Raw genomic sequence first — 25,081 nt, 5'->3', positions numbered from 1 at the left:
AATTTTGTTTCCTCGTTGGCAAGGAGTTGCGATCTTTTGGAGGAGAAGAGGTGGTCTGGTTTTTGGAATTTTAAGCCTTTTTGCGCTGGTTTTTCCTCATCTTCATGGATTTATCAACCTTTGGTCTTTGATGTTGGTGACCTTTGAATAGCGTTTTTGTGTGGATGTTCTTTTTGTTTATGTTGATGCTATTCCTTTCTGTTTGTTAGTTTTTATTCTGACAGTCAGGCCCCACTGCTGCAGGTTTTCTGGAGTTTGCTGGTGGTCCACTCCAGACCCTGTTTGCCGGGGTATCACCAGCAGAGGCTGTAGAACAGCAAAGATTGCTGCCTGTTCCTTTCTCTGAGAGCTTCATCCCAGAGGGGTGCCCACCAGATGCCAGCCAGAGCTCTCCTGTGTCAGGTGTCTGTCGACCCCCGCTGGGAGATGTCTCCTAGTCAGGAGGCACAGGGGTCAGGGACCCACTTGAGGAGGCAATCTGTCCCTTAGCAGAGCTAAGAGTGCTGTGCTGGGAGATTTGCTGCTGTCTTCAGAGTTGGAAGGCAGGAATATTTAAGTCTGCTGAAGCTGCACCCTTTACACTGTGAGGGGAAAATCACCTACTCAAGCCTCAGTAATGGCAGATGCCCCTCCCCCCACCAAGCTCCCAGGTCAACTTCAGACTGCTGTGCTGGCAGTGAGAATTTCAAGCCAGTGCATCTTAGCTTGCTGGGCTCTGTTGGGGTGGGATCGTCTGAGCTAGACCACTTGGCTCCCTGGCTTCAGCCCCCTTTCCAGGGGAGTGAATGGTTCTGTCTTGCTGGCATTCCAGGTGCCACTGGGGTATGAAAAAAAAAACTCCTGCAGCTAGCTCGGTGTCTGCCCAAATGGCTGCCCAGTTTTGTGCTTGAAACCCAGGGCCCTGGTGGAGTAGGCACATGAGGGAATCTCCTGGTCTGTGGTTTGCCAAAACCATAGGAAAAGTGTAGTATCTGGGCTGGAATGCGCCATTCCTCACAGCACCGTCCCTCAAGACTTCCTTTGGCTAAGGGAGGGAGTTCCCTGATCCCTTGCCCTTCCCAGGTGAGGCAACATCCCACCCTGCTTCAGCTCAACCTCCGTGGGCTGCACTCACTGTCTAACCAGTTCCAGTGAGATGAGCCGGGTACCTCTGTTGGAAATGCAGAAATCACCCACCTTCTGCATTGATCTTGCTGGCAGCTGCAGACCAAACCTGTTCCTATGTGGCCATCTTGACAGCCACCTCTAATCTGTCTTATTTTTTGCAGGAAGAATGCTAACTGTCACGGTCTGGTGCAGCATGAAATCTTCCTAACAACTATGAACCTAGAGGGATTTATGGACTCAGCTGCCCTACCTTCCCAACTGCAGCTTAAGCCTCACTGACCTGTGCATGGAAGCATGCAACCTTTGAGAATCATCAACTATAGAATGCTAGAGTTAGAAAGGGCGAGAGAGGAGGGAGATTTAAATATTGCAAGAGATTCTCTGGTTTCAGAAAATTCTGAAATATTTACTTTATTTTTAAGCATTTTAGTATAGCTTTTATGCTTAGTAAAAGGAAGCACATTAGTTAAACGAAAGGTTTCATTTGTACAGGTTATCAAACCATTTTCTCTACTTAAAATACCAGCTTGGTTATTTTTGAAATGAAATTCTTGTGATTTAATTGCATGGGCACACACATATATTTTCCATATCTATTTCATGGAATAGCAGAGTTCAGATTCCTGGTGTCTCAAATTGCTGAGGTTGTGTGTTTATAAAAGTATAAAATTGCACATAGTTCCAAAAGTATACTGAATAACAAAAAAGTGCATAAATACTACAGTATACATTTGTTTTCTTACTGTATTTAGTTTATTCTCTGGTCGATCAAGCTAAGTCTTAATAACCGTGTCACACCTAACAGAAAATAACTTGGTTTAAAACCCAGTCACCCGCTACAAGTCTTGCTCCAAACTGTAACTAAATGAAAACAGCCATGCACTCGGGGGTGGTTCTTGTTCAGACTTGCACATTTTGTTTACTTGGGCATGAACCAGGTGACCGAGACCTTTAACTCGAATCTTTCCTAAGAACTATTTACTAAAGTCCAACTTTTCCACAAGCAGGCAGAGAAAAATACATGCTGGGTTCTCACCAGGGAAGTGTTTTTAAGCAAGATGTTTTGAACCAAGAAATTTTTTAAAAATTGCATGGAGATTTTCACAGTGCCAAATAATATGCTTAAGCAACTAAGGCAACAGAGTTAGCATGGCTGCGATGTTAGAGCTGATGTCCATTGCCAGAAACTGAGTTCTCTATCAGCAAGAGATGTGCTTGTCTTGTTCTGGACTATATCTCCCCACGGACAAGAGGGCAGCCTGCTAAATGGCAAGCACTCAATAAATATTTTCAGAATGAATTAAAGAGTGACATGGTTTACAGAAGTATAGACGTTAGTATAGTCATCAGTTGAGCCTTTGCTTTTTTTCTGCGAACACTGAAGGAAGACTCACAGCCACCCATGGGTATTGAACCTCCACCTGCCTCCCACATCACCCTGGGAAATAATCTTCAGTCTCATCTGTGAGCAGACTAGGCCACCATCTATGCACCAGACAGGAAGAAAACTGTCCTGTGTGCCCCAACATGGCAGGGATCACCAGTTTGCAGGGTTCAGTTCAGGGTTCCCGGATATGCCATGAGCAGATCTGTTTCTGTGATGGAGGCTCATGTCTGGGCACTTGACAGATAAAGGAAGTGGTGAGGAATCAGAGAGTGGGTGAGTCAGGAGGGAACAGGCCCCACTGTGAGAAAATGGGGAGCACTGTTGCTTATTCACCATCACTCTTTTATTCACATGGCACTAAAGGTGAGCAGCTGCCCAGGGAGAGAACCTAGACAATGTGAAGCAAGTACTTCAGCTGCAGGACACGGGGGGATGCCCAAACACCGCCCCCCCCACCCCAGGGATAAAGCCATGAGGGAGATGGTGCTTTGGATGACTCACAGCTAAATAAGTAAATTGAGTTTTTAATTTTTTTTCATTAGTGGGATTTGTATCAAAAAACAGACAAACAAAAAACATGTATGCCAGCTGTTAGAGATTCCTACCTTGTAGATTGCAGGCAGACAGATCTGTTGAGTCCATGTCCCACTGGGGCAGTCCTCCGATCGCACACATTTGTCATGGCACCAGCCACACTGAACAAAGGGTGGGGCAGAGAGGCACTGACTGCAGGACTGGAAATGTCTGCAGCCCAAGCCATTCAATGGGATCTTGGTGATCTGTGAAGAGAAGGGGTGGAAAGGGCTTCCAGAGGGGTATCTAGTTTGTTCATTAATTACAAAGCAAGTACACAAAAGGTACATGTAAATATCATTTGATAGAATTTACTAGACTTAGCACCTATGTGTGCAAATCATGTCATAACAGTGATTACAATTTTAAAAATCTGATTCCTTCCTTTCCGGTATTGTTAGCAGGTATGTGAAAAAGTAACATTATTGTCCAGTGAGCATAGCATTGTCATGCAACATTAGAGGTTCTACATAGTAGGGACATTGTGCCCTGTCTGAGATGATTTTAAAATAACAAGACAGTATAATTTAAGTGGTGGGAACACACTCTCGAACCTCTGGAAAATTCTAAGTAAGGTTGCATATCATTCCGGCATCAAGATGCACATTCTTCTCTAGGAGAAAAAGGATTATTGGTTGGAGTCGGATTTCAATGTACATTTCCAGGATTTATCTGCCTGCACTACAGTTCTGCCATTAGGACTGTAATTCTCATTCTGTGTATTTGTTTTTCTTGTTGAGAAATATAGGACAAAAGGAGAAGTTTTGAAAAAGACTTCCCTTAGGTCTAGTCTTCCTTGAATAACAAATTAACTCGATTTCAGAAAATCTCTGGAATACTCACTAAAGAACCTAATGGAGGAGGGGTAAATTTAAGATGAAGAGAGATGTTATAAAGGGCCAAATGACACTGGTTGTAAACATCCATTTGGGAAAAACCACATCTATGGAAATTCCCTGTGAGAACAGCTTACCTTCTTCCCCGTGACAACCAGTGTGTAGCCATTCTGGTTTAATGGATGCTCCACGATCACTTCTGGAGACACCGGGTGAGAGTCCAGGAGAAAATTCACATGAGGGGTTGATGGTCCTGATCGAGAAACCACAACCTACAAAGCAAAAAAGTTATAACATCCTTATTCCAACAAGCTCAGTTTAAATATAAGTGGAAAATGTGGATGATAATGGTAATAACAGATTAGCAGCAGGGCTTGTGGGTGTTTGAACTAAAGACCCAACAGTCCCTCTCATTGTAAATCAATATGCCATCTTCTAATCTCTTGCCTCGAAGCCAAATTATCTGAACCCCCAAGACAGACTTTGCCTATGGTCTTTTAATGGTTTCAAGGGAAGGAGATCTTTCAATCAATTGGCAACACATACAGACAAATCCCTGCAATTGTATTGGGAAATGGAGGAACAAAAACTCTCTCCAGAAAGAAGACACCACACATGCTACAAAGATTCTGGATTATTTTTTAAATCAATCCTCTTAATCCTCCCCACCAGGCAGTTTCCCTTGACGTAATGGTTAAGAGTAGTGGACGCGGAGACCGGAATACTGGAGCTAGTTCCAGCTGTGCTACTCTTAAGCCATATTTATAGATCTTTTCAGGTCAAAACAGGCCCCCAGCTACTTTGAAATGATGTGCTGTATTTTTTATAAACCACTGTCCCACGATATATTATTACTTGGATTATAAAACTCTGCTTCTTGGTCTGGCTTTAAAATAAGGTCTGATGGTTTTAACAATGCCTGAGAAATGAGGTTTGATGATTGATGTCATTTTTGCTCTCAGGTATTTAAAATTTGGGATGTTTCCCAGCTATCTAATTTCCATCTGTCCTGTTCCTAGAACCCAGTAATAATAAAGTTCAGAAAGCGTGATTGACAACAATTGGGATAAAATCCGAATGATTATCTTAGATGAACACTTAGATTTTCAGGAGGGTGTTGGAGTTCTCAGAGAAACTTTCACTCTTAAGTAGGCTACTGGGTTGCATATACATGAAGGTGGAGGAGGCTCAGCACAGCCCTAGACATGAATTAGACAATTGTGAAATTGCTTAACATCTCTAATAGTCTTCTACATTGCATTGAATGCGCATTTACTCGCAGTAGGTATGAAATCACAGGACAAACATTGGCATCTGTGCGATTACAATCACATAGTCACTACCTCTACCTCAGCTTTCTCATTCATATAATGGGAATGAAAATTACAGTAATAATTAACTGCTTTGTACTCTAACAAACACATACAACATACAAATGTCCTGGGGAACAATTGTGAAACTTTTCTTCAGCACCATAAAGGAGCCAAGTAGCTTGAAGCAATTTGGGAAGATTCTCAAAGTACCTAATTTGTTCTCAGAGAGTAGATTGTTGATAGAGAAACTAACCAAGCCGTACATACAGCCGTAAAAGTTAAACATCATGACATTTGTGCACTAATGTTTGTTCTACCCTAAACACTCAATGCTTTCAAAACATCTCCATTAAAAAGGGTGGTTATATTTGCACAGAAGTTAAGTGATGGATCAAGGGTCACTTGGTCAGGATGGGAAAGGTTGGAAACTATTGTTATTTCCTAAATTTAGGGCCCAATAGGTATTGGTGACCTTTGCAGGCAAAGTGAACAGAAAGTCAATTACCAGTCCCACCTCCCTTTGGGTACTGGTTGCAAGCAGAATATCAGATGTCAGACTTCCAAAGCTTCTATTTCAAATTATCCAGATTTTGGCTACCCAATATTGCAATCTTAACTCCCTTCTGGTGCTCACCATGTCTCATTTTTCCTATCCTCCCTCCCAGTACCCCCCATATTTCTTTGGCTGTTGCCAATCACTTCAAACTGCAAAGGTAAAACAAAACACAAAACACAAAACAAAAACAAAAACACAAAAGCAAAAAAACTCCTTTTCTCACACATAGGTCACAAGCAACACAGAACACCAGTCTGTCTTAATACCCTGACTTTGTTTTTCATCTCATTCTGTGCTTTGCACTTCACTGAAGATTATTCATTACTATGAACCTTGCAATGGACATCTGCATTTTGTGTCTGTCTCCCTGGTTTCCTCCATTCTACTTAGACCAGCTACAAAACAGTCACCTCCTACAGCTCTTTTTTTCCTCCTACCTTCTTGCTCTCTTTAATACCATTTCCTGAATCTATAATAAGCAATCCCTTCTTAATTACTAGGTCATCATCTGTGACTTTATGAAATATCTGAACCCCATCCAGATAGTCCTTTCGCAGAAAGAATTAACCTTTCTCTTTCTTTTTGGAAACTCTTTGCATCTCTGGACTTGGATTGATTGATACGTGTATCCTCTGTTAAAGAGCTTTGTCTGAAGAGCACCAAATGTATGGTACTTTCATAACAGGTAACTGAGTCACACATTGTGCTAAGTGCTTTAAATGGAGATTTTGTTTACTCCTCACAATAATCCTATGAGGTAGGTACTATTATTTTCCTTAAAGAAAAATACAACATAGAATTTCAGCTAGAAAGTACAAGAGTCAGATTTCCACAGAGCTTTATCTGAGGCCAGAATCCACGTGCTTGACCTCTTAAACACTCAACTGCTAGGCCTTTGGAGCACCAGAGTAAATACCATTGAAAAAGCTTCAACTCTGAGCTCCCAAGAGCCACTCGTGAGTAAAAGTACTAAAACAAATTTCACAATGTATTTGCCTTGCCAGTTACTCCGTGTTTCAGTAATTTTTGCTGCACAAGTTAAGTGTGCCTAAGGAGAAAGTCTCTGCGTCTAAATAGTTTTTGATGGCATAGAGAAAATGCTACTAGTACACTTCCCCAACCTCTAATTTGATCATAAGTTAGCATGAGTGTTGTTTGCTATAGAAAATGGGATGAAGATGAGAAGACAGGAAGGCACATGGAAAAGTGAGGTGACTTGGAAATGAGAATGCCATTTGGAATTTTGCACAAAGGTTGTACCGCAGATGCAAATGCCTTTTAGTTGATCATTAGCCCGTTCTCTGCAGGGATACCTACTGCTGTAAACGTTTTTCTACCCTTAATTCTTTTCTTTCTCTTATTGCTAGGATTCTACATAATCGATTAACCACTTTAACTCTCAAAATACCCTTGAAGCAATGCGTACCAGAAATTAGGAGTTCCTTTTGGTTGTCATGGAGATATTTCTAGGGACAGAGCTAAATTTGGCATGTAGGTGTAATTCTTATGATAAATAACCTGGCAATCGCAGAAGAATTAGCACAAAATAGAAGACCAACAATTATCTTTTGAGTTTCTACTGTTCAACAACTAATCTTTAGTATTCAGGTCACAAAATATTTTTTCTTTACAATGGCCTTGAAAATACAGGACTAACACATTTGGGGCAGGGCAGAATCTGAATTTACTGGATGGTTGTGGTTTTGATCTCACATAGCCTCTTGTAGGTAGCACATGGGGAAGAAATACATGTACAAATAAAACTGTTGTGGCTAGGCCCCCAAATTTGTAAACCTGAACAAAGTAAATTTGTGTGAGATATCCACAAATATGTAAAGGCCCTATCTCCTTACCTCCCATATATAGTTTTAACTTTAATTAAACTATTTTATTAATAGAATTAAATTTTAAGAATGATGAATACAATTTAACATGTTTGTATGAGGTTTCTGCGTACTTCCCCCATTGTTTTTAAAGTGGACAATTGAACAGTTTTAAATTTTTTAATTTTTTGAGACAGGGTTGTAGAATGCTTTCATTATCTCAAAAAGAAGCCCCACATCCCTTAGCCGTCATTCCCAGTCTCCTCATATCCTCTTAGCCCTTGACTACCACTAATCTACTTCCTATCTCTATAGATTTTCCTATTCTAGATATTTCATATAAATGGAATGCTATAATATGTGGTCTTTTTGTGCCTGACATCTTTCACTTAACACAAAGTTTTCTTTTTCTTTCTTTGTTTTTTAATTTTTTTTTTTTTGAGACGGAGTTTCATTCTGTTGCGTAGGCTGGAGTGCAGTGGCATGATCTCAGTTCACTGCAACCTCCGCCTCCTGGGTTTAAGCAATTCTCCTGCCTCAACCTCCTGAGTAGCTAGGATTACAAGCGTGGGCCACCATGCCCAGCTAATTTTTGTATTTTTAGTAGAGACAGGGTATCCCCATGTTGCCCAGGCTGGTCTTGAACTCCTGACCTCAAGTGCTCTGCTCACTTCAGCTTTCCAAAGTGCTGGGATTACAGGTGTGAGCCACCGTGCCTGGCCTTAATAGAATGTTTTCAAGGTTCTTCATGCTCCTTTTTATCACCAAAATAATATTTCATTATACGGATATGCCACCTTTTATGTATTCATCACTTGATGGACTTTTGGGTTTTCCACTTTTTGGCCATTGCGAGTAATGCTGCTATGAATATTGATAACTTTTTGTGTGAACATATATTTTCACATCTCTTAGGTACCCAGAAGTGGAATTGCTGGGTCTTATGGCAACTCTATTTGACCCTTTAAGGCAGTGTCAAGCCATTTTCTATAGTGGCTGCTCCATTCTACATCTCCACTAGCAGTGTATGAGGTCTCCAATTTCTTGACATCCTCGCTTATACTTGTTATTTTTTATTTTCTTGATTCTAGCCATTCTACTGGGTGTGAAGTGGTACTTCATTGTGGTTTTGGTTTATAGTTCTCTGCCAAATGCTTTCTTAAATTAGGTAAGAGGGTTCACAGCCTTCCTCCCATTCCTTCTGCCCGAGAAAATACTTGGGTATCCCCTGCTTGATACACCAATCAGTGTTCTGAAGAACAGTCCCTCATGGTCAGACTGGTCTTCTGTGAAGCAGGGTCCTGGAGGGGCTGGAGGCAGGGGAGGGATGGAAGGAACAAAAGTGGCTTCTCCTTAGGAAAAGCAGTCAGAGCAGGAGACGAGGCACTCCCTAGGTGCCTGTGCTTGGCAGAGGCAGTGAAAGGTTGGTGGCATATCCTACGAGTGGATGCAGAGCAGAGGTGTGGGAGGTGGCGCATGGTGGGGCTGGAACAGCATGTGTGAGAGTGGACCTCTTGAAGGAGAGTGAGAGACCCCTGGAAGTTGAGGGTAAAACAAGACATAGGGTTTAATCAGAGTTGCTTTGGACTAAGAATATTTCATATGCTTTAATATTCTTGGAGAGATCTGAGTAACCACTGGAATGTTTGTTGGCATTGTACTACTTTCATTCAGGCACCGATATCCAACTCTACTGGTATGGGTTCCACACGTGACACTCTCAGTGGCCTTCAATGCATCTGAACTGGATGGAAAGCATGTTAGAAAACATACAACATAGCCTTTCTTCGCATAGTTATCCTGGGACCAGCCTGAGCAACAAAGGGAAACCCCATCCCTATAACAAATCAAAAAACTCCCCCTCAAAACACAGTAAATCTGATTGGAAATGATTCAGTCTTACAGAAATATAGATTAAAATGTAGCCAAGAAGCCTACATACAATCTTTTGAAGACTGAAGTTTCCTTTTACGCGAACAAAAAATATGCATTTCTATTTTAAGGCTAATAAAACTGAACGGGAGCTTTGATATCATCTAGATTGATTCTAATTTAGAACTTAAGAACAATATAGGATTTCTGTTGAGGAATAAGGAAAGCTTCATTCTTAATGAAAGATGTTGCAAATTATTGGATTTTCTTTTTTTTTTAAGTGACAGGGTCTTGCTCTGTCATTCAGGCTGGAATGTAGTGATATGATCATAGCTTACTGTAATCTCAAATTCCTGGGCTCAGGCGATCCTCCTGCCTTAGCTTCTCAAAAGGCTAAGACTACAGGCATGCACCACCACACATGCCTAAGTTTTTTTATGTCTTGTAGAGATGGGGTCTCACTATGTTGCCCAGGCTGGTCTGGAACTCCTGGCCTCAAGCAATCCTCCGGCCTCTGCCTCCCGAAGTGTTGGGATTACAGGCATGAGCCACCATGACTGGCCAATTATTGGAAATTGAAACTCAACGAAAAAATGTGAGTGAAGATGACACTATTCATAAATGGATCAGGTTATAGCAGGACGTGACCTATGAATTCAGAGAGGACATCTATTTACCCTGGAGTTCCCAATACAGAATACAGACTCTGGTCCTCAGGGCATATCTGTTGCCTTAATATACAAAAAGACTGAAATAAGAAGCTTATTTAAGCCTTAATGAAGGCATGAGGTTTTTAAATATTTCAGAATCTAGATTAACCTAAAAGAGTTTAATCTGCGTTTTCTAGGTATTTCTGATGCCTCTTTCTGCTTTCCTGTTTCAGGTTTCCTATTTTCTTCAGTATGTGATAGAAAATAGTGTTTATTTAAAAAGAATTCAGAATATGAAGAGTAGAGTTATCTGTTTCAATTATGGTAAATATCTAGTTTTCTGAAAAAGAAAAAAATAAAAAATAAGAAGTAGAAATTGCTGATTGGTACTGATAGCTCAGAAAGTGGTAAGACAAAGTGCCAGGTAGCAAACAGTGAAATAAATGAAGTTTACTCTGTTCTTCCCTTTGTTCTTTTTGGTAAATGGGTACAAGTCCTTCTATACCAACTTGACATTTTAAAGGCCAGATACATCCAAAAGGCAAAACAATTTTCCTCTCTGTTACAATACAGATGTGTGTGCTTCAACTTTCTGAGATGAGTCAAAATGAGTCAATACCAGATTGAGGCATTTGTAAAAAAATATTTTGAACATCTAAAAACCAAGTAAGTTAGGAAATTTGTTTAAATTTTAAAATAACCGATTCTTTCAAATCAGTATTTCAAATATGTTGATTGCAGAATTAGCTAATTTATACACAAGGTGTACCTCTTTCTGAAATTAAAAAGTAATAAAAGTTCAAGAAACTACTGATACATCATATATATTTCATGTCTTAAAATGTCTCTCTGCTCTTTCCAAAAGCACCCATGCAAGAAATCTCAGTTACTCCTTGCTATCAAAAGCCAAAACAGAAGCTTAGCCTTGTCCTCTGATTTCAAATATTTACGATATTTTAAATTTCTATGCATGTAACAATGTACACAGTATGTCTTTCAAGGCATGTGTCAATTCATTTTGGGAGACTAAACATAAACTGGACTTGATTTTTAGTTATGGACACAACTGAAATTATTATTTCTAAAAAGTTCTTTCTTACACAAAAGAAATTTCAGAACTCTTGAGTGTATTTTCCTCTAAAGAAATATACCAAATCTTCTGGGCACAGTGACCCATAGCTGTAATCCCAGCACTTTGGAAGGCCAAGGTTGGCAGATCACTTGAGGCCAGGATTTCTAGACTACCCTGGCCAACATGGTGAAAAATCCGTCTCTACTGAAAGTACAAAAATTAGCTGGGCATGGTGGTGCATGCCTGTAATCCCAGCTACTCAGGAGGCCAAGGCATAAGAATTGCTTGAATCCTGGAAGTGGAGGTTGCAGTAAGCCAAGATTGCACCACTGTACTCCAGCCTGGGCAACAGAGCGAGACTCTGTGAAAAAAAAAAAAAAAAAAAAATTAAAAAACCAAAGCTAACATTCTTTAGGGTTAAAACTAAGTTAATGATGTACACATAAAAAAAAGGCAGAGGCAGATAATATTTTTATCTGATCATTTTATAAAAGAGATGGGTAAGTTAGAAATCCCTAACGAGAATCATTGTTCAAATTGAAGCTTCCTTCAGTTGTGTCTCTGCCAGATGTCCACAACATTGACGAATTGGGGATTGGCGTCTACATACTCTAAAATGGCAGTAATTCCAAACGTGATGCATACTACAGGCTTCTCAAAGAAAGCACTGACATTCCATGATGGGGGCACGGGAACTGAAGGAATCTGAAGACAGGAGGTCAATAGATAAACGAATTCTTCTTATTGGAAGTGAGTAATTATTTTTAGGTTCACTGATTACTAACACAGTCCTTTAAATAGTGGTCATAAGTAATGATCTTGAACATGGGACATCTTTTTAGGTGATCTCTATCTCCTTGGATTTCTTACTTAAGATCCAATTGGTCCAGTTAAGAGGCAGAAGAGAACAGGAGTGATGAGTGGGCAGTAACAGCATTTAGAAACCAGGAGAGGGGAAAGGGGCATGTGGGAAGAGCTAGGATGGAACCACGGAGCTCAGAAGCAGTGGTGAGAGTGCCCAGGCAGTGGCCCCTGGGAGCAGTCACAGTGTAGTGCACACAGTAGTTGCCCAGTGAATATTTGTGGAGCTGAACTTGAAACAAGTCTTGAAAGGGCCTCCCACCTCCCCCTTGCATCCCGGATCCACTCACTCTCCCTGGCCTGACAGTCATGCACAAATATTTTAATAGCAATGCTTTGCATTTAGAGATTAAAGGCCTTATACAAGTGCTGTTAAAAAAAAATCAAGGAAGCATTGTTTTGGATGTAGATTAGACGAGGCGCTCAGAAGGGAGACGTGGACAATCCCTGTGATTAGTCCTGTGATCTTCATGAGAATCCCTCTTCCCTCTCCCACGTAGCTGCGTACACTGTGTTAATGTTCCCAAGTCTGGCTCTGTTCTACATCTCCTTCACCAGTTTGTAAGAAGGCACGTTCACATTGTTCACTTACACTATCTCAAACATTGCTTACCCTACTATTTTACTTCAAAGCATCCCAAGAGAGTGATCATGCAAATAAAAATTGTTTTTAAATCTTCATCTACATTGACATGGCTCTACAGATATTGAGACTTAAATATATGGATGAATCAGTATTTTCAGATACAGCTGCACCTGTACAAGATAAGTTACATATCATTAAACGTTAGGACATGTCAAAAATGTCTTCTTTGCCATACACAAAATATTGTTAGCTAAACAATATAATTCTTTCTAATCAAATAACCACTGTGAAATACCTGATTCACTTTGCACCCAACAGCTGGGGCTGTAGCTTGTGTTCCCAGCCAGAGCTGAACATAAGCACAATAGGAAAGACAGAAACAGCTGCAAACTCTTGGGAGAAAAAAATTTGCAAAGCAACTTTGCCATTAGGCTTCAGGGTAGGAAGGAAGTAAAATCATTTTTCTGTTCCTTTTTGTGCAGGGCAGCTGTCTTTGGGAAAAAAAATGTCCATTCTATTTTGTAACAGAAACTTCATCGTATTTAGTAAAACACGAGCTGTGGAAACTTAGACCTAGCCATAGATATAGCACTGTGGCGCAGTCAAAACATTTACAGAACTTTGTAGGAAGTCACTGCTCTGACAGATTAAAGTGGGAGGTTGCCATATCCGTGCTCCACTCCTGACTCCTCCCCCACTATTATTTACTGTAAATATCTGGACTTCAGTGATGTTGACTGTTTGATCTTTCAAATGCTTTAGGTTTCTTTATAAAATATAATGGAATGAAATTCTGTTAGGCAAGCGTCAGAGAAATAGATCCCCTGTAGTTTTGAATAGCCCTTTGTTCATATGTACTATTATTATCAGGTAAATATGTTTATCTTTCCTACTAAAATTTAATTTCTTTCTTTCTTTTTTTTTTTTTTTTGAGGTGGAGTCTTGCTCTGTCGCCCAGGCTGGAGTGCAGTGGCGAGATCTCCGCTCACTGCAAGCTCCGCCTCCCGGGTTCACGCCATTCTCCTGCCTCAGCCTCCCAAGTAGCTGGGACTACAGGCACCCGCCACCACGCCCAGCTAATTTTTTTTGTATTTTCAGTAGAGACGGGGTTTCACCATGTTAGCTAGGATGGTGTCGATCTCCTGACCTCGTGATCTGCCCGCCTCTGCCTCCCAAAGTGCTAAAATTTAATTTCTTAAAGGTAGGTTCTGTGTCACTGTTTCCTTTGCTTCATTCGTCTAGTAAAGCAAAGGTAGGTAGTTCTTGATACTTATTTGATAAATTAAAAGCCACTTTTAAAAAATCAGTGATACCAGTACTTTTCATAAAATAAGCATTTATTTTTACCTTTTGTTTTGGGTGCATAGTTAATGGGCAAAATATCGTTTATTTTATACAAAGGCTGGCAGACAAGAATAAAACATTTGCTACAGCGTTTCTATAATAAGACTGCCGCGTGACATATCCTTCGGGCGACGGACTCTGTCACGCAGCAGAATTTACTTAGTTAATAAAGCAACATATTTAAATAAGGAATTTTATCACAACTTTAGAATGTGGAAATAGGCCAGGGAACTTTTGATGTTAAAAAAACGTCAGAGCTAAAGTAATCATAAAAAGCTTATTCATACAAAACCGGATTGGCGAGGTAATGGACGATTTTGGAAAAAAAAAAAAAGCAGGAATAAAGATAAAAGGGGGCAAATCAACATAACGAACACATTAAGAAATCAATAGATGCCAGCTTCTCTAGTCTGTCTTTGCATTTTTGCAATTTTATAGAATGCCATCGACGTAAATTAAAAACATGTATAAACACAGAACAATACTACACATTTTACACATAATAGATGTGACCATATTTCAAATACATGAGAGCGCATGTCTCTGTGGGAGGGGCGGGGCAGCCCTCCTTCAGGTTTGAGAAGTTAAGGATAGAATTAAATGGTCACGATGGATGAGTTGGGTAAATAAGCACAGTGGAATGGACAGAGGAAAGAGGGGGAGAAAAGGTGCAGTTCACTGTGAAGCAATAGAAGGGAGATTACTATGCGAATAATTAGATAACAGGGCCTGTATGATTAGTTTTGGGCTAGGAAGGTTCTATTTACGTGGTTTTTTGACCTTGAAAAAATTCCACCATGCCATTAGTACAAGAAAAACATAGCTTACAGGTTTTAAAATATGACAATGATCAATATCCAGGCTGCTATAAAGAGAGTGGTAATTAAAGAAATGTTTTGTAGAAGGGTACACACATAGGATGTATAGATAGGCAAGTTATAGGAAAAGCTTATCATTCTCAGTTGATTACTGGAGGTTATTGTCTGCTGGGGGTATTAATTACATCAGACAATTATGAAATGAGCATCTCCCTTTAAAAGATATTTCTAGTATTCATAGAAGTTCAAGATTTCCATAGATGCTATTGTCATTCTTCCCTCATCAAGAATCTACTAACAACTCATGTTGAAAGCACCAATAACTGCAAAACAGTAAAAACTAATCCAACAAGAGAGTATTTTAGTTTCTGCAAAGTGCTATAGTTCTTGTATCTAGGAAACACAGTAAACTGAAATGGAAACTTTTGTTGTATGGAAATACTGTTGCTATCCATTAAAACCATTTCTTAATAAAATCTGGATTTTTTTTGTAGTTGAACTTATTTGCGTACAACCCTATCATTTTACAGAATCAGGAGATCTTGAGTTACAATGGAGTTTTGATGATAATGTTGTCCCTTCCTAACTCCTGCCAATATTTCTCAATGATGTGAATGTTTCTTCTCATGGAGATGCATGGTTCACACAATAGCTCTCCTTTGATCTGTAGCTTCCTTTGAAATAAAAAAAAAAATTGCCCAGAAGTGCTTTAATTGTTTCATTTTATTTTCCAATCATGTGACAGAAATTATTAATGGGGGGGAAAAAAAACACCAAAAACACCCCACACCATTCCGGATGAGAAAATTAAAGCAACCAGATTCAAACTGAAAGCTTCAAGAACTTAACAAAAAGAGACAACACATTTAACAGAAAGTAGACCAGGCTTCACTGTTTGGCTTTCAGTCTGTGTTCCAGTTTCTACTATGATTTGGACTTTACGGTATTTGCAAATACCTTACTACAAAAACAAAAGCAAATTAATTGCATAATACCAGATAGAACAGGCACAGCTACTCTCAGAAAGCACTTACCTGCATGAAGCGACCCTCTGATGTCCCAAGATTAGCGATGGTGAGGTCTCCTTTCACGAAGGTGGATATAGATGTTAACAGGACTTCGCTGAATTGACCCATGAATAAGTCAACGCGCTGCAAAGCTGTGGTAAACTCTGCTCGATATTCATCACGGCGCGCTTCACAGCCTGATGAATTTCTCAGGAGCGTCTGGAATAAAATATGGTCATAGAGTTAATGTGAGTCCACACGTGAACAAGCTGGAAAGAAACCTTTCAGTGTGTCTTTTCAGAGCTTGGAGGAGAATGGCAAGGATAATCATGCAAATAGACCAACAGCCACAGATAGGCATAAATATTTCTAGTGACCCAATGGCTCCAATTTCACAAGACATTATTTACAGACTCTAAAACCTTACTATCACAGTTCACACCATGGTTCAGTACGTGCATGTCTAAAGATGGAACTTAGCTACTGCTATTATAAGAGAAACAAAACTTTTAAATGTCTGAGCCCTTGTCGCAAAGGTAATGCTTCTAGCAGGCAAGTCTGATGAGATGAATTTCAACTGGAATATAAAATAGAACTAAAAAAATAGTACTTACCTTACAGAGCTTGTGTAACTATTAAACAAGATAGTTTATATAAATTTCTCACAACAGTACCCAGCATGAGTGTAATATTTCTTTTAGCATTTGTCTAGCAGGTTTTCTGGAAGACCTCCCATGCAATAAAAGCAAAACAAAGAGCCCAGCACTTGTAGATAACATCACTTCAGTATCTCCATTCACATGTCTCGGAGACCTCAGATTCAACAACATGCCCATCGCCCATTATAGAAACCACAATCTTGCCCCTGCCTGATCTTAGGATACTACACACCTCAGTGAACGGCTCTACCATTCCTCCAGGTGCACGAGTCAGAACTCTAAGTGTCATCCCCAATTCCTCCCTCTCCCTCTGTCCCCATATATAGTCCATCACCAATTTCCAACAATTTCATTTCTAAATGCCTGCTAGACGCATCCAGTCACCTCCATTGTGCCCCTCCTCCCAATTTTCATCCTAGCCACTCCACTCCTTCCTGGACTACTACAGTGGCTTCCTAACTAGACAAACCACATCCACTGTTACCCTTGCCAGGATGATCTGTTCTTCACACTGCAGCAGGATTTTCTTTTTCAAACACACATCTGACCATATCCCTCTCGATTTAAAACACTCATGCTTCCCCATTGCTCTTAGGATAAAGAACAACATTTTTAACATGGCCTGTATGGCTCCCTTCCCACCATCCAGCCCCTGCCCAACTTCTCCAGATCTGTGTTCTTAGTGCTCCAGTGAGCAGGCTTTCTTTCAGCTCTCCAAATATGTCACGTGTTCTTCCATTAAGGGCCTCTGCAGATGCTATTTCCCTGCTTGAAATGCTCCTTCCACTTCCATTCACCTTATTAACTCCTACATCTCCTTCAGATCTTAGCTTATCACCATTTCTTCAGGAGGCCTGCCCTGACCCCACTATCTAGGTCAAATACTTCTAGTATAGCTTCTCATAATACCGTCTACCTGTGCACCATAGCATAGCTGTAACATAGTTACAAGCTGCAACTTAACATTTGCTTGTGTGATTTATAAGATAATATGAAACTTCTCCCAAGCAGCTCTCTGCGAGCAGGGACCCTACTCGTTCACCACGGTATTGCTAGTAGTTGATTAAATATCATGCAAAGTAGATGTTTAGTAAATATTAATTGAATGAATGAACATGTTAATCAATTATAAGTAGATGGGGGATGAGTATAGAGATATAAAACTATATTATTAAAGCTTTTTTTTTTCCCCCAGAAATTGGGGAAGTTAAAAGAGTTTGTAAGGGACAAATGGGAGTATTTGGCTCTTGACTGTCCTGAGGAGATAGCTGGGAACTGGCAAATCTGGGGTAGATGATGGGAACAGGAGAAGGTATTAAGGAAAATGATGTATACCTTGGAAGAAAAGGAGAGCAAATTTCATTACATCTTTGTATGTAACTATAAGTCCAGGAAAATCATTAGGAAGTAAGAAATTCTCTATTATTGTTCTATATGATAATAATCACAAAATGATCAAAGTATATTTCAAATCATTTTACTGTTTAAGAACAAACAAACAAAAGTTTCTGTGTAGTAACCTTATTCCTTAAAGTCACATGTCTGCCACATGCAATGCAGAGTTTTTACATCTACTGACTTTTAATGATTAAAAACCACCTAAAATGCCCTATTTTGTATATCAACAACTGTTTCTTCACTTTCAGTGGCAATAAATTAGCAAATAGAATCTTAGAGATGCTAAACCCACTGACTCTTGTAATTAATAAAAATGTTTTAGGTCTAGACATTTGCTTTAATATATTAGTAAGTGCTATTTCCCTGTTTAATTGGAAGCATTTCTTCACTAAAGTACTATGGATTACTCTGAGGAGTAGCAGATAACTGAGATGTACCAGCAATTCAATAGCAACCGATTAATTGATAATTAAGTTTCTATTGGTGATCAATCATCCATTTTGCAGAGATAGCCAGAGCTCAGGGAATCTCCTTAAAGGAGCAAGGACCAATTTTAAATCTAAGGCCATTTGAACTATTCCATTATAGAGGTGGCAGCTCTTCAGGGTCAGGTTTTTGTGGTTGTCCTGTTTCTCCTTTTGTTAGTGTTTCTTCATCTCTAAGTCTAGGTGACATCCTGGGAACTTCAAAGCCTCAAACTTGACCTGGTGTGTGGCGCTGCCAGAGATATAATGGATCCCCTGGGATATAAAAACAATTTGGTGGGTGTGAATGAGAGTCTTTGACCATAAACTAGTCACGTTCTATCAACAAGAGCACAGGAATTGTCTTATCATCTTTTAGTCCCAAGGCCCTGTATTATGCCTAGCGTACAGTAGGCATTTAATGACAGCTGCTGAAAAATTAGTGCATCTGCAAAGTCACCAGAGATAAAGCCCATTTGCCTATTCAGTTTGCTTTGTGGTTGGTCTTGCTGAATGGGGCCAGCAGAAGAATGAAGCGGAGATGACCACTAAGGGTCTCCTCAGAGAATCTGCAAGCTTGCAGGAACTCACTGATCTTTTGTAAATGGAGGGAGAGCAATACAACCAGAACTTTAGCCTCTGTGCACCTGTTTGCACACATGTAAGACACAAATGTAGAACTCTGTATTAGGGTTAATGCAATATTTATATTGCACACTTCAAGTCTTCTCCTTCATGACAGGAATTAGTGAGATCTCTAAATAATATCTCCTCAACAACTAATAGGATTAAATTATGTCTCTATTGCCCCACCCACCAAATAAAATTTGTAAATATAGAGACATTGCACAATGTTGGAATAGGATCTGCAGAACTTCTTGATCTTGTCTTATTTAGAGCTAAAAATTAAACATGATAGGTTCAAGAGGCATTCAAATTTCATAAGCCAGGGGACTCCAACATTTTTCTTTTTCATTTTCTCCATAGCTGAGATCTGCAGAAGACGTGTTGAGGCACTAGCTTCTAGGAAAAAGTAACACTCCAGCATTCCCTGCAGGAGAGGTGCTCCTTGTCTCTTCCTATGGAGAATCCTGATAAACTCAATGATTGGGATCAAGGCATCAGGGACTGGCTTACAGAGCTGCACCCTGTCTTTGAGCTCTAACAGTAGGACTTCAACTAACAGGGAAGGCTTGGATTAAGCTTTCAGTATCTCAGATGTAAAGCCTTGTGCAAATATGAGTAAATCTCAGTCTGATTCACTATATCCCTCAAAGATAATCAGCAAGTATGTTTGCTGCTCATTTGTGTGGAAAAGATGGGGTTGCTTCATCTCAGCATTGTACACACAGTGCCTGGATGTGGCATTTAGGGTGGGACTGGGGCCTAGCTGGAAGAACAACTAACATTTGCTGCCAGGGGTCTCCTTGCTACCTGTGCTTCCCTCAAAGCCAGGTGTTGTCATGTCTTAGGGTAAAACTGAGCATCGCTGGCAGAAAGCAGTTCTTTGGGACAATAGCTGCTTCGGGGAACTGCAGAAGAGTCTAAAAAGCAGGTTTCACATCAGCACCAGGAGGGAACCAGCCTGACTCTCTCCCATGGTAACAAAGGGAGGAAAAAGGAAGGAAGGAAGGAAGGGAGGGAGGAAATCAAACTTTTTCCTGCACCCAGAATGTGCCAGGCACTGAGGTGGGCATTTTCATGTACAATAAGACCCACAGCAGCCCTGTGAGGCTTTATCACACTTAGTTTCAAGGAGGAGGAGACTCCGAGAGCCGAGGGCTCAGTCACAGTGCCCAGTTTCCATTGGAGCAGGCATCAGAAAACAGCTCTCTCTGATGTTCAAACTCTTGAATTTCTTTTGCTTCTGCTAACTATTCTGGCGAATGTTCTGGGGACTGCACAATTACAAAAATGGAAAGCGCTTTCGAGATCATCTCATTTAAGTCCCTGATTTTAAGGCTGAAATTAATCTTTATTTTCTGGATAACAGCAGAGATAACCACTAGCATTCCGTACTAATCAGCTTGGCTCTCAAACCTAGCTCTCCTTGTTACCTATTTTGGTTATGAACATACCGTGCTTGCATTTAGGTAACTCTGAAATTTCAGTCATCACCACCTCCTCTTTCTCTGGCATTTCCTATATCTAACCAGTCACTAAGTCCTGCTCAGCTCCGTCCACAGTGCTGCTTCTGGGCAGCCCTTCCAGCCACACCTGCACTCCTGGCCCAGCCTAGGTGCTTCCTCACTGGCCTTCTGGTCTCCTATCTCTTCTGCCTTGAAGCAATCTCAGGCTGTCGTTCCCTTCTTCAAAGCTTCAGTTGCTTCCCAAAAGCCTGCAGGAAAATTCCAAGCTCCTTAGTATAGCTTTCAAATCTGCCTTGATGTATCTTTTTAGCCTTTTCTCCATTAAGGTGTAAGGCAAGGCGACCATCTAGAACTTCCAATGAATGTTAGAGTGGCTATCCTGAGTCAAGACCCTCCCATTTACTGGGTCCTTGCACTGCTTTGGCAGCGGTGCTCCACTTTCCACAGTCACCGACACCCATTCCTTGCTCAGGTGAACTTGAGGTGAACCAGCTCTTTTCTAAAGTCTCTCTTTACGAGTTCATTTGAATGTGAGAGGTACATGTGCTTTATTGGCTGGGAAAGGGAAATAGTGACAAAGAATAAGGTGGACACTATAAAGCTGCAGGAAGATACTATAAAGCTTGAGATCTCTGAGACAAGAAGGAAACCCCATGCATCCAATAAAGAATATTCTCTGGGCACACACATGTGTAGCGCAACTACAGGCAAAGGAAAGACAAACACATGAGTTACAATTGTTATTTACCCACTTTTCCAGGAGGGGGAGGAATATTGCTAGGATGGGATATTCAGGGGACTTCACAGGTAATATTCCCTTTTTGAGCCTGGTGGTAGAGATATGAGTATTTGTATTATATTATATTATATTATATTATATTATATTATATTATATTATATTCACACACAACACATATGTATATGCGTGTGTATGTATAGTGTGTGTGCGCATATATATATGCATATATATAGTTATGTGTTGCATAATGACATTTCAATCAATGATAGACTGAATATATTATGGTGGTCCCATAAGATTCCATTTTTTTGTTTAAGTTGTTTTTGAGAGACAGGGTCTCCCTCTGTCACCCACACTGGAGCGCAGTGATGTGATCGTAGCTCACTGTGACCTCAAACTCCAGTAATTCTCCCACCTTAGCCTCCCAAAGTGCTGGGATTACAGGCATGAGCTACCACACCCTGCTAATAATATCATATTTGTAATGTGCCTTTTCTAGTCTATAAATATGTATACTAGTACATCTATAGATATATTTATACATTCATATCTATAAATATATACTAGTATATTTAAAGATATATTTGTGTATTTATAAAGACATACTTATATCTTTAGATATATTTAGATACACAAATACTTAGCATTGTGTTACAATTGCCTACAGTATTCAGCAGAGTAACATGCTGCACAGGTTTGTGACCTAGGAGCAAAAGGCCACACCATACAGTCTAGGTGTGTAGTAGGCTATATCACCTAGGGTTGTATAAGCACACTCTATGATGTTCGCACAATGACAAACTTGCCTATTCACACATTTCTCAAAATGTAAGCAATGCATGACTGTGCATATATACAAAAATTATATCATAAGAAAAATAAATTTTAAAACAATGAATAAATGGAAAATGAGGATGTGGAGAGATCCTATTAAGAATTTTCCCCAACCCAACTTCTTGATGTCCTAAGCTGTTTTGAAACATTCTCATGGCTTTGCTGAGCTCACAATTATAATGTTACATAACATTTGCAGAGTAGATTATGGTTTTCAAAGTACGTTATCTCATTTGCTCCTCTGAACAAGTCTGTGACTTGGGTTTGTTATGATCATCATAATTTTACAGATGAAGAAACTAAGATTCAGAGAGTTGAGTCAATAAATATCAGAGTTTGAATCCTAGTTGTTGATTTTGAATCCTATATTCCTTACACTACATCATACTTCCTATGTATAGGCTCCTATGGCATTTCTGAGTTGGGATGCCTAAGCGCCTGGTCTAAAAGAAGAATGAGCAGGTCCATGGCCCAGGGCTGGTTCTAACCCACAGAGGCATTGATGAGTTGCATGACCTTAGCATTTGTTCCTAGTGTTTACAGTGTGTTAGACACAGTTCTAAGCATTTTACAAATATTAATTCATGGAATCTCAGAACAAGAAGCCTAGAAGGAAACGGAGGCACTGAGTGTTCACATTCCCTTCAATGCAGGGCTAGGACTAAGCCTAGGTTATCTGGCTCCAGGGTCTTCACCTCCAATCTAGCACATTTTCTGCTTGTAAAGGGAGGGGTTGAGCGAATTGATTTTGAAATTCTCTTCCAGCTTTATGGGGTGGCTTCCAAAAGCTTCGCTTGCTGATTTTTTTTTCCGACTCCAAGGAGTGAAAAAAACCTGTTATCAGTCTGCTGTCAGAAGACATCATTGCTTGGGATGTTTAGGTGACCGAATGAGTAAACAATCACGGTCCTCCAATCACTGCAGGTTGCCCAAAAATTTAGATACATTCTGGATTTTATAGGACATTTTTAAAAAGCATTGAGCATTTTAAGGCTTATCCACTTCTAAAATAATTATACATCTCTGAGAAACAACGGTAAACAACGTATTTTATTTTTTATTTTTAAACTATTTATTTATTTATTTATTTTGAGATGGAGTCTTGCTCTGTTGCCCAGGCTGGAGTGCAGTGGTGCGATCTCGGCTCACTGCAACTTCTGCCTACCGGATTCAAGCAATTCTCTGCCTCAGCCTCCTGAGTAGCTGAGATTACAGGTGTCCACCACCACACCCGGCTAACTTTTTGTATTTTTAGTAGAGACAGGGTTTCACCATCCTGGCCAGGTTGGTCTTGAACTCCCGACCTCGTGATCCACCTGTCTCGGCCTCCTAAAGTGCTGGGATTACAGGCGTGAGCCACCACGCCTGGCCTCCTGTTTTATGTTTTTTAAAACTTGTTGCAAACTTGCTTCCTTAACCCAAAGTCTTATATACTGTCATAGAGTTAAAGAATAGGAATTCCTCTACAATTTGTAAGCCTTGATGTGACATGTCAATTAATCTAGTCTTTCTTTACCTTTCTATGAGTATTTGCCAGATATTTTTTTTACCTGACTCAGTCCTACAGCTTTTTTTATAAGAAGAAAATTGAAGTGCTATATATCTCAATATATTTGATTCAAAATGTTTCCCCTAATTAACATTATGATGTATGCAGTGAATATGCAATTATATTTAATTCAGTGTAATTAAGAATGTGGTATATTTAAAATAGTGATTCATTTAATTGATCTATAGGACAGATTTAGCTCATCTATAGATAATTTAAATCAGTCTTGCAGACAAAATTTCAAAAAATATACTATCTTGTAAAATCTTTGCCAGTTCACTTATATTACCTTTCTCTCCTCTTTGACCATGACTAAATTAACAGAAGCATTTGAATATATACTTTATTCATAATCATTCTTTGTACAAATTCTAGCTAGATATAGTAATGGTTTTCTGGGAAATACACACTTCGAAATAGAAAGTCCCTCTTTGTCTAGAGCTTTTTATACGGTTGACTGAAAACTTAATTGCTTTAATTTCAGGAATTCTTATTTCCCTAAATTTCACTCATGTGTTTTTTTTATTAAGTAGAACTGGGAGAGAGGACAGCGTGGAACTGACTGCACGCAGGGAGGCACACAGCTTTCAATTTCAGGGTCTGGCTCTGTTTCTTATAGACGTACTTTAACTCTTTACAGTCTGTACTCAGATGTCTAAGATGTTGACACTGAATCCAGAATTCTCTGTAAAATACAGAATAGTCAGCTCTCTGGCAGAGCAAGTCCTTCTCTTTGGGGTCCTTAATGCATGGCCAGACTGTTAGGGTGCTGTGGTAAAACCCTAAGAATCTGAGCAAGTTGTTCTGTGCTATGAAGAGGACTCCGTCTGATGTGCTCAAGGCACAGTTGAAAAGAAAGAGGCTTCCGCAATACTTCTGTTTCCACTAACTCCCCTGGAGTAAGTAATCCTGCCTTATGGCTTCAATAGCCATGGCCTGGAAGTCCTAGCAAGGGAGCAAAGCTGGGGGGCAGAGTTAAAGAGGCTTCAATTTCTTTCTGCCCTAGCCAGAGAGGGCATGCTCTGCGGCTGTGTGTGCAGCCAGACAGCCGTGAGCACAGCATAAGCAGGCATCTGTCCAGCCAGCCACAGGCTGAGCATTGGTGATTCACAAGGTGATGGAAGCTATTGTGGCTCTGCCCTCACAGCCTCGTGGTGATGACCTAACTCTACACACTCCATGGCCCTCTCTTCCAAGGACCAGCCCTGTCTCTGCAACTGCCTTCAAGCTATGTTTGAATATGCCATCGATGATGTTCAAAGTCATCACTTTTCTCTCCAAACTGATTTCCTCTTCTAGCTTCCTATTTCTCAATGCATCAATAGCTACCCTCTCTGTAAGTTTGAGATCTGAACCATCTTTGAGTCTTTCCTTTATTCTCTTTCTTTCTTTCTCTCTCTTTCTTTCTTTTCTTTCTTTCTTTTCCTTCTTTCTCCCTTCCTTCCTTCCTTTCTCTTTCTTTCTTCCTTCCTTCCTTCCTTTCCTTTCTCTTCTCCCCTTCCTTCCTTCCTTCCTTCCTTCCTTCCTTCCTTCCTTCCTTCCT

The 25,081-nt window shown here is 40.1% G+C and overlaps 1 protein-coding gene and 1 pseudogene across 1 annotated transcript in view; one reads left to right on the top strand and one right to left on the bottom strand.

Moving 5' to 3' along the window:
- The window catches only part of MET (MET proto-oncogene, receptor tyrosine kinase), a 116,441-nt gene that overhangs the window by 47,597 nt on the left and 43,763 nt on the right, over positions 1-25,081 (bottom strand). Inside the window, exons 4-6 of the mRNA XM_023228228.2 lie at positions 15,833-16,024; positions 4,041-4,175; positions 3,100-3,273 (exon numbers count right to left, since the gene is read on the bottom strand). Of these exons, the coding sequence (XP_023083996.1) occupies positions 3,100-3,273; positions 4,041-4,175; positions 15,833-16,024 (501 nt within the window). The remainder of the gene's footprint in view (positions 1-3,099; positions 3,274-4,040; positions 4,176-15,832; positions 16,025-25,081) is intronic.
- Positions 16,487-16,538, top strand: LOC111553445 (annotated as a pseudogene).

Source organism: Piliocolobus tephrosceles, chromosome 8 (assembly GCF_002776525.5).
Source record: "Piliocolobus tephrosceles isolate RC106 chromosome 8, ASM277652v3, whole genome shotgun sequence".
Classification (NCBI taxonomy): Eukaryota; Metazoa; Chordata; class Mammalia; order Primates; family Cercopithecidae; genus Piliocolobus; species Piliocolobus tephrosceles.
The sequence above is the reverse complement of the archived record's forward strand: the minus strand, read 5'-3'. Positions and strand labels throughout refer to the sequence as shown.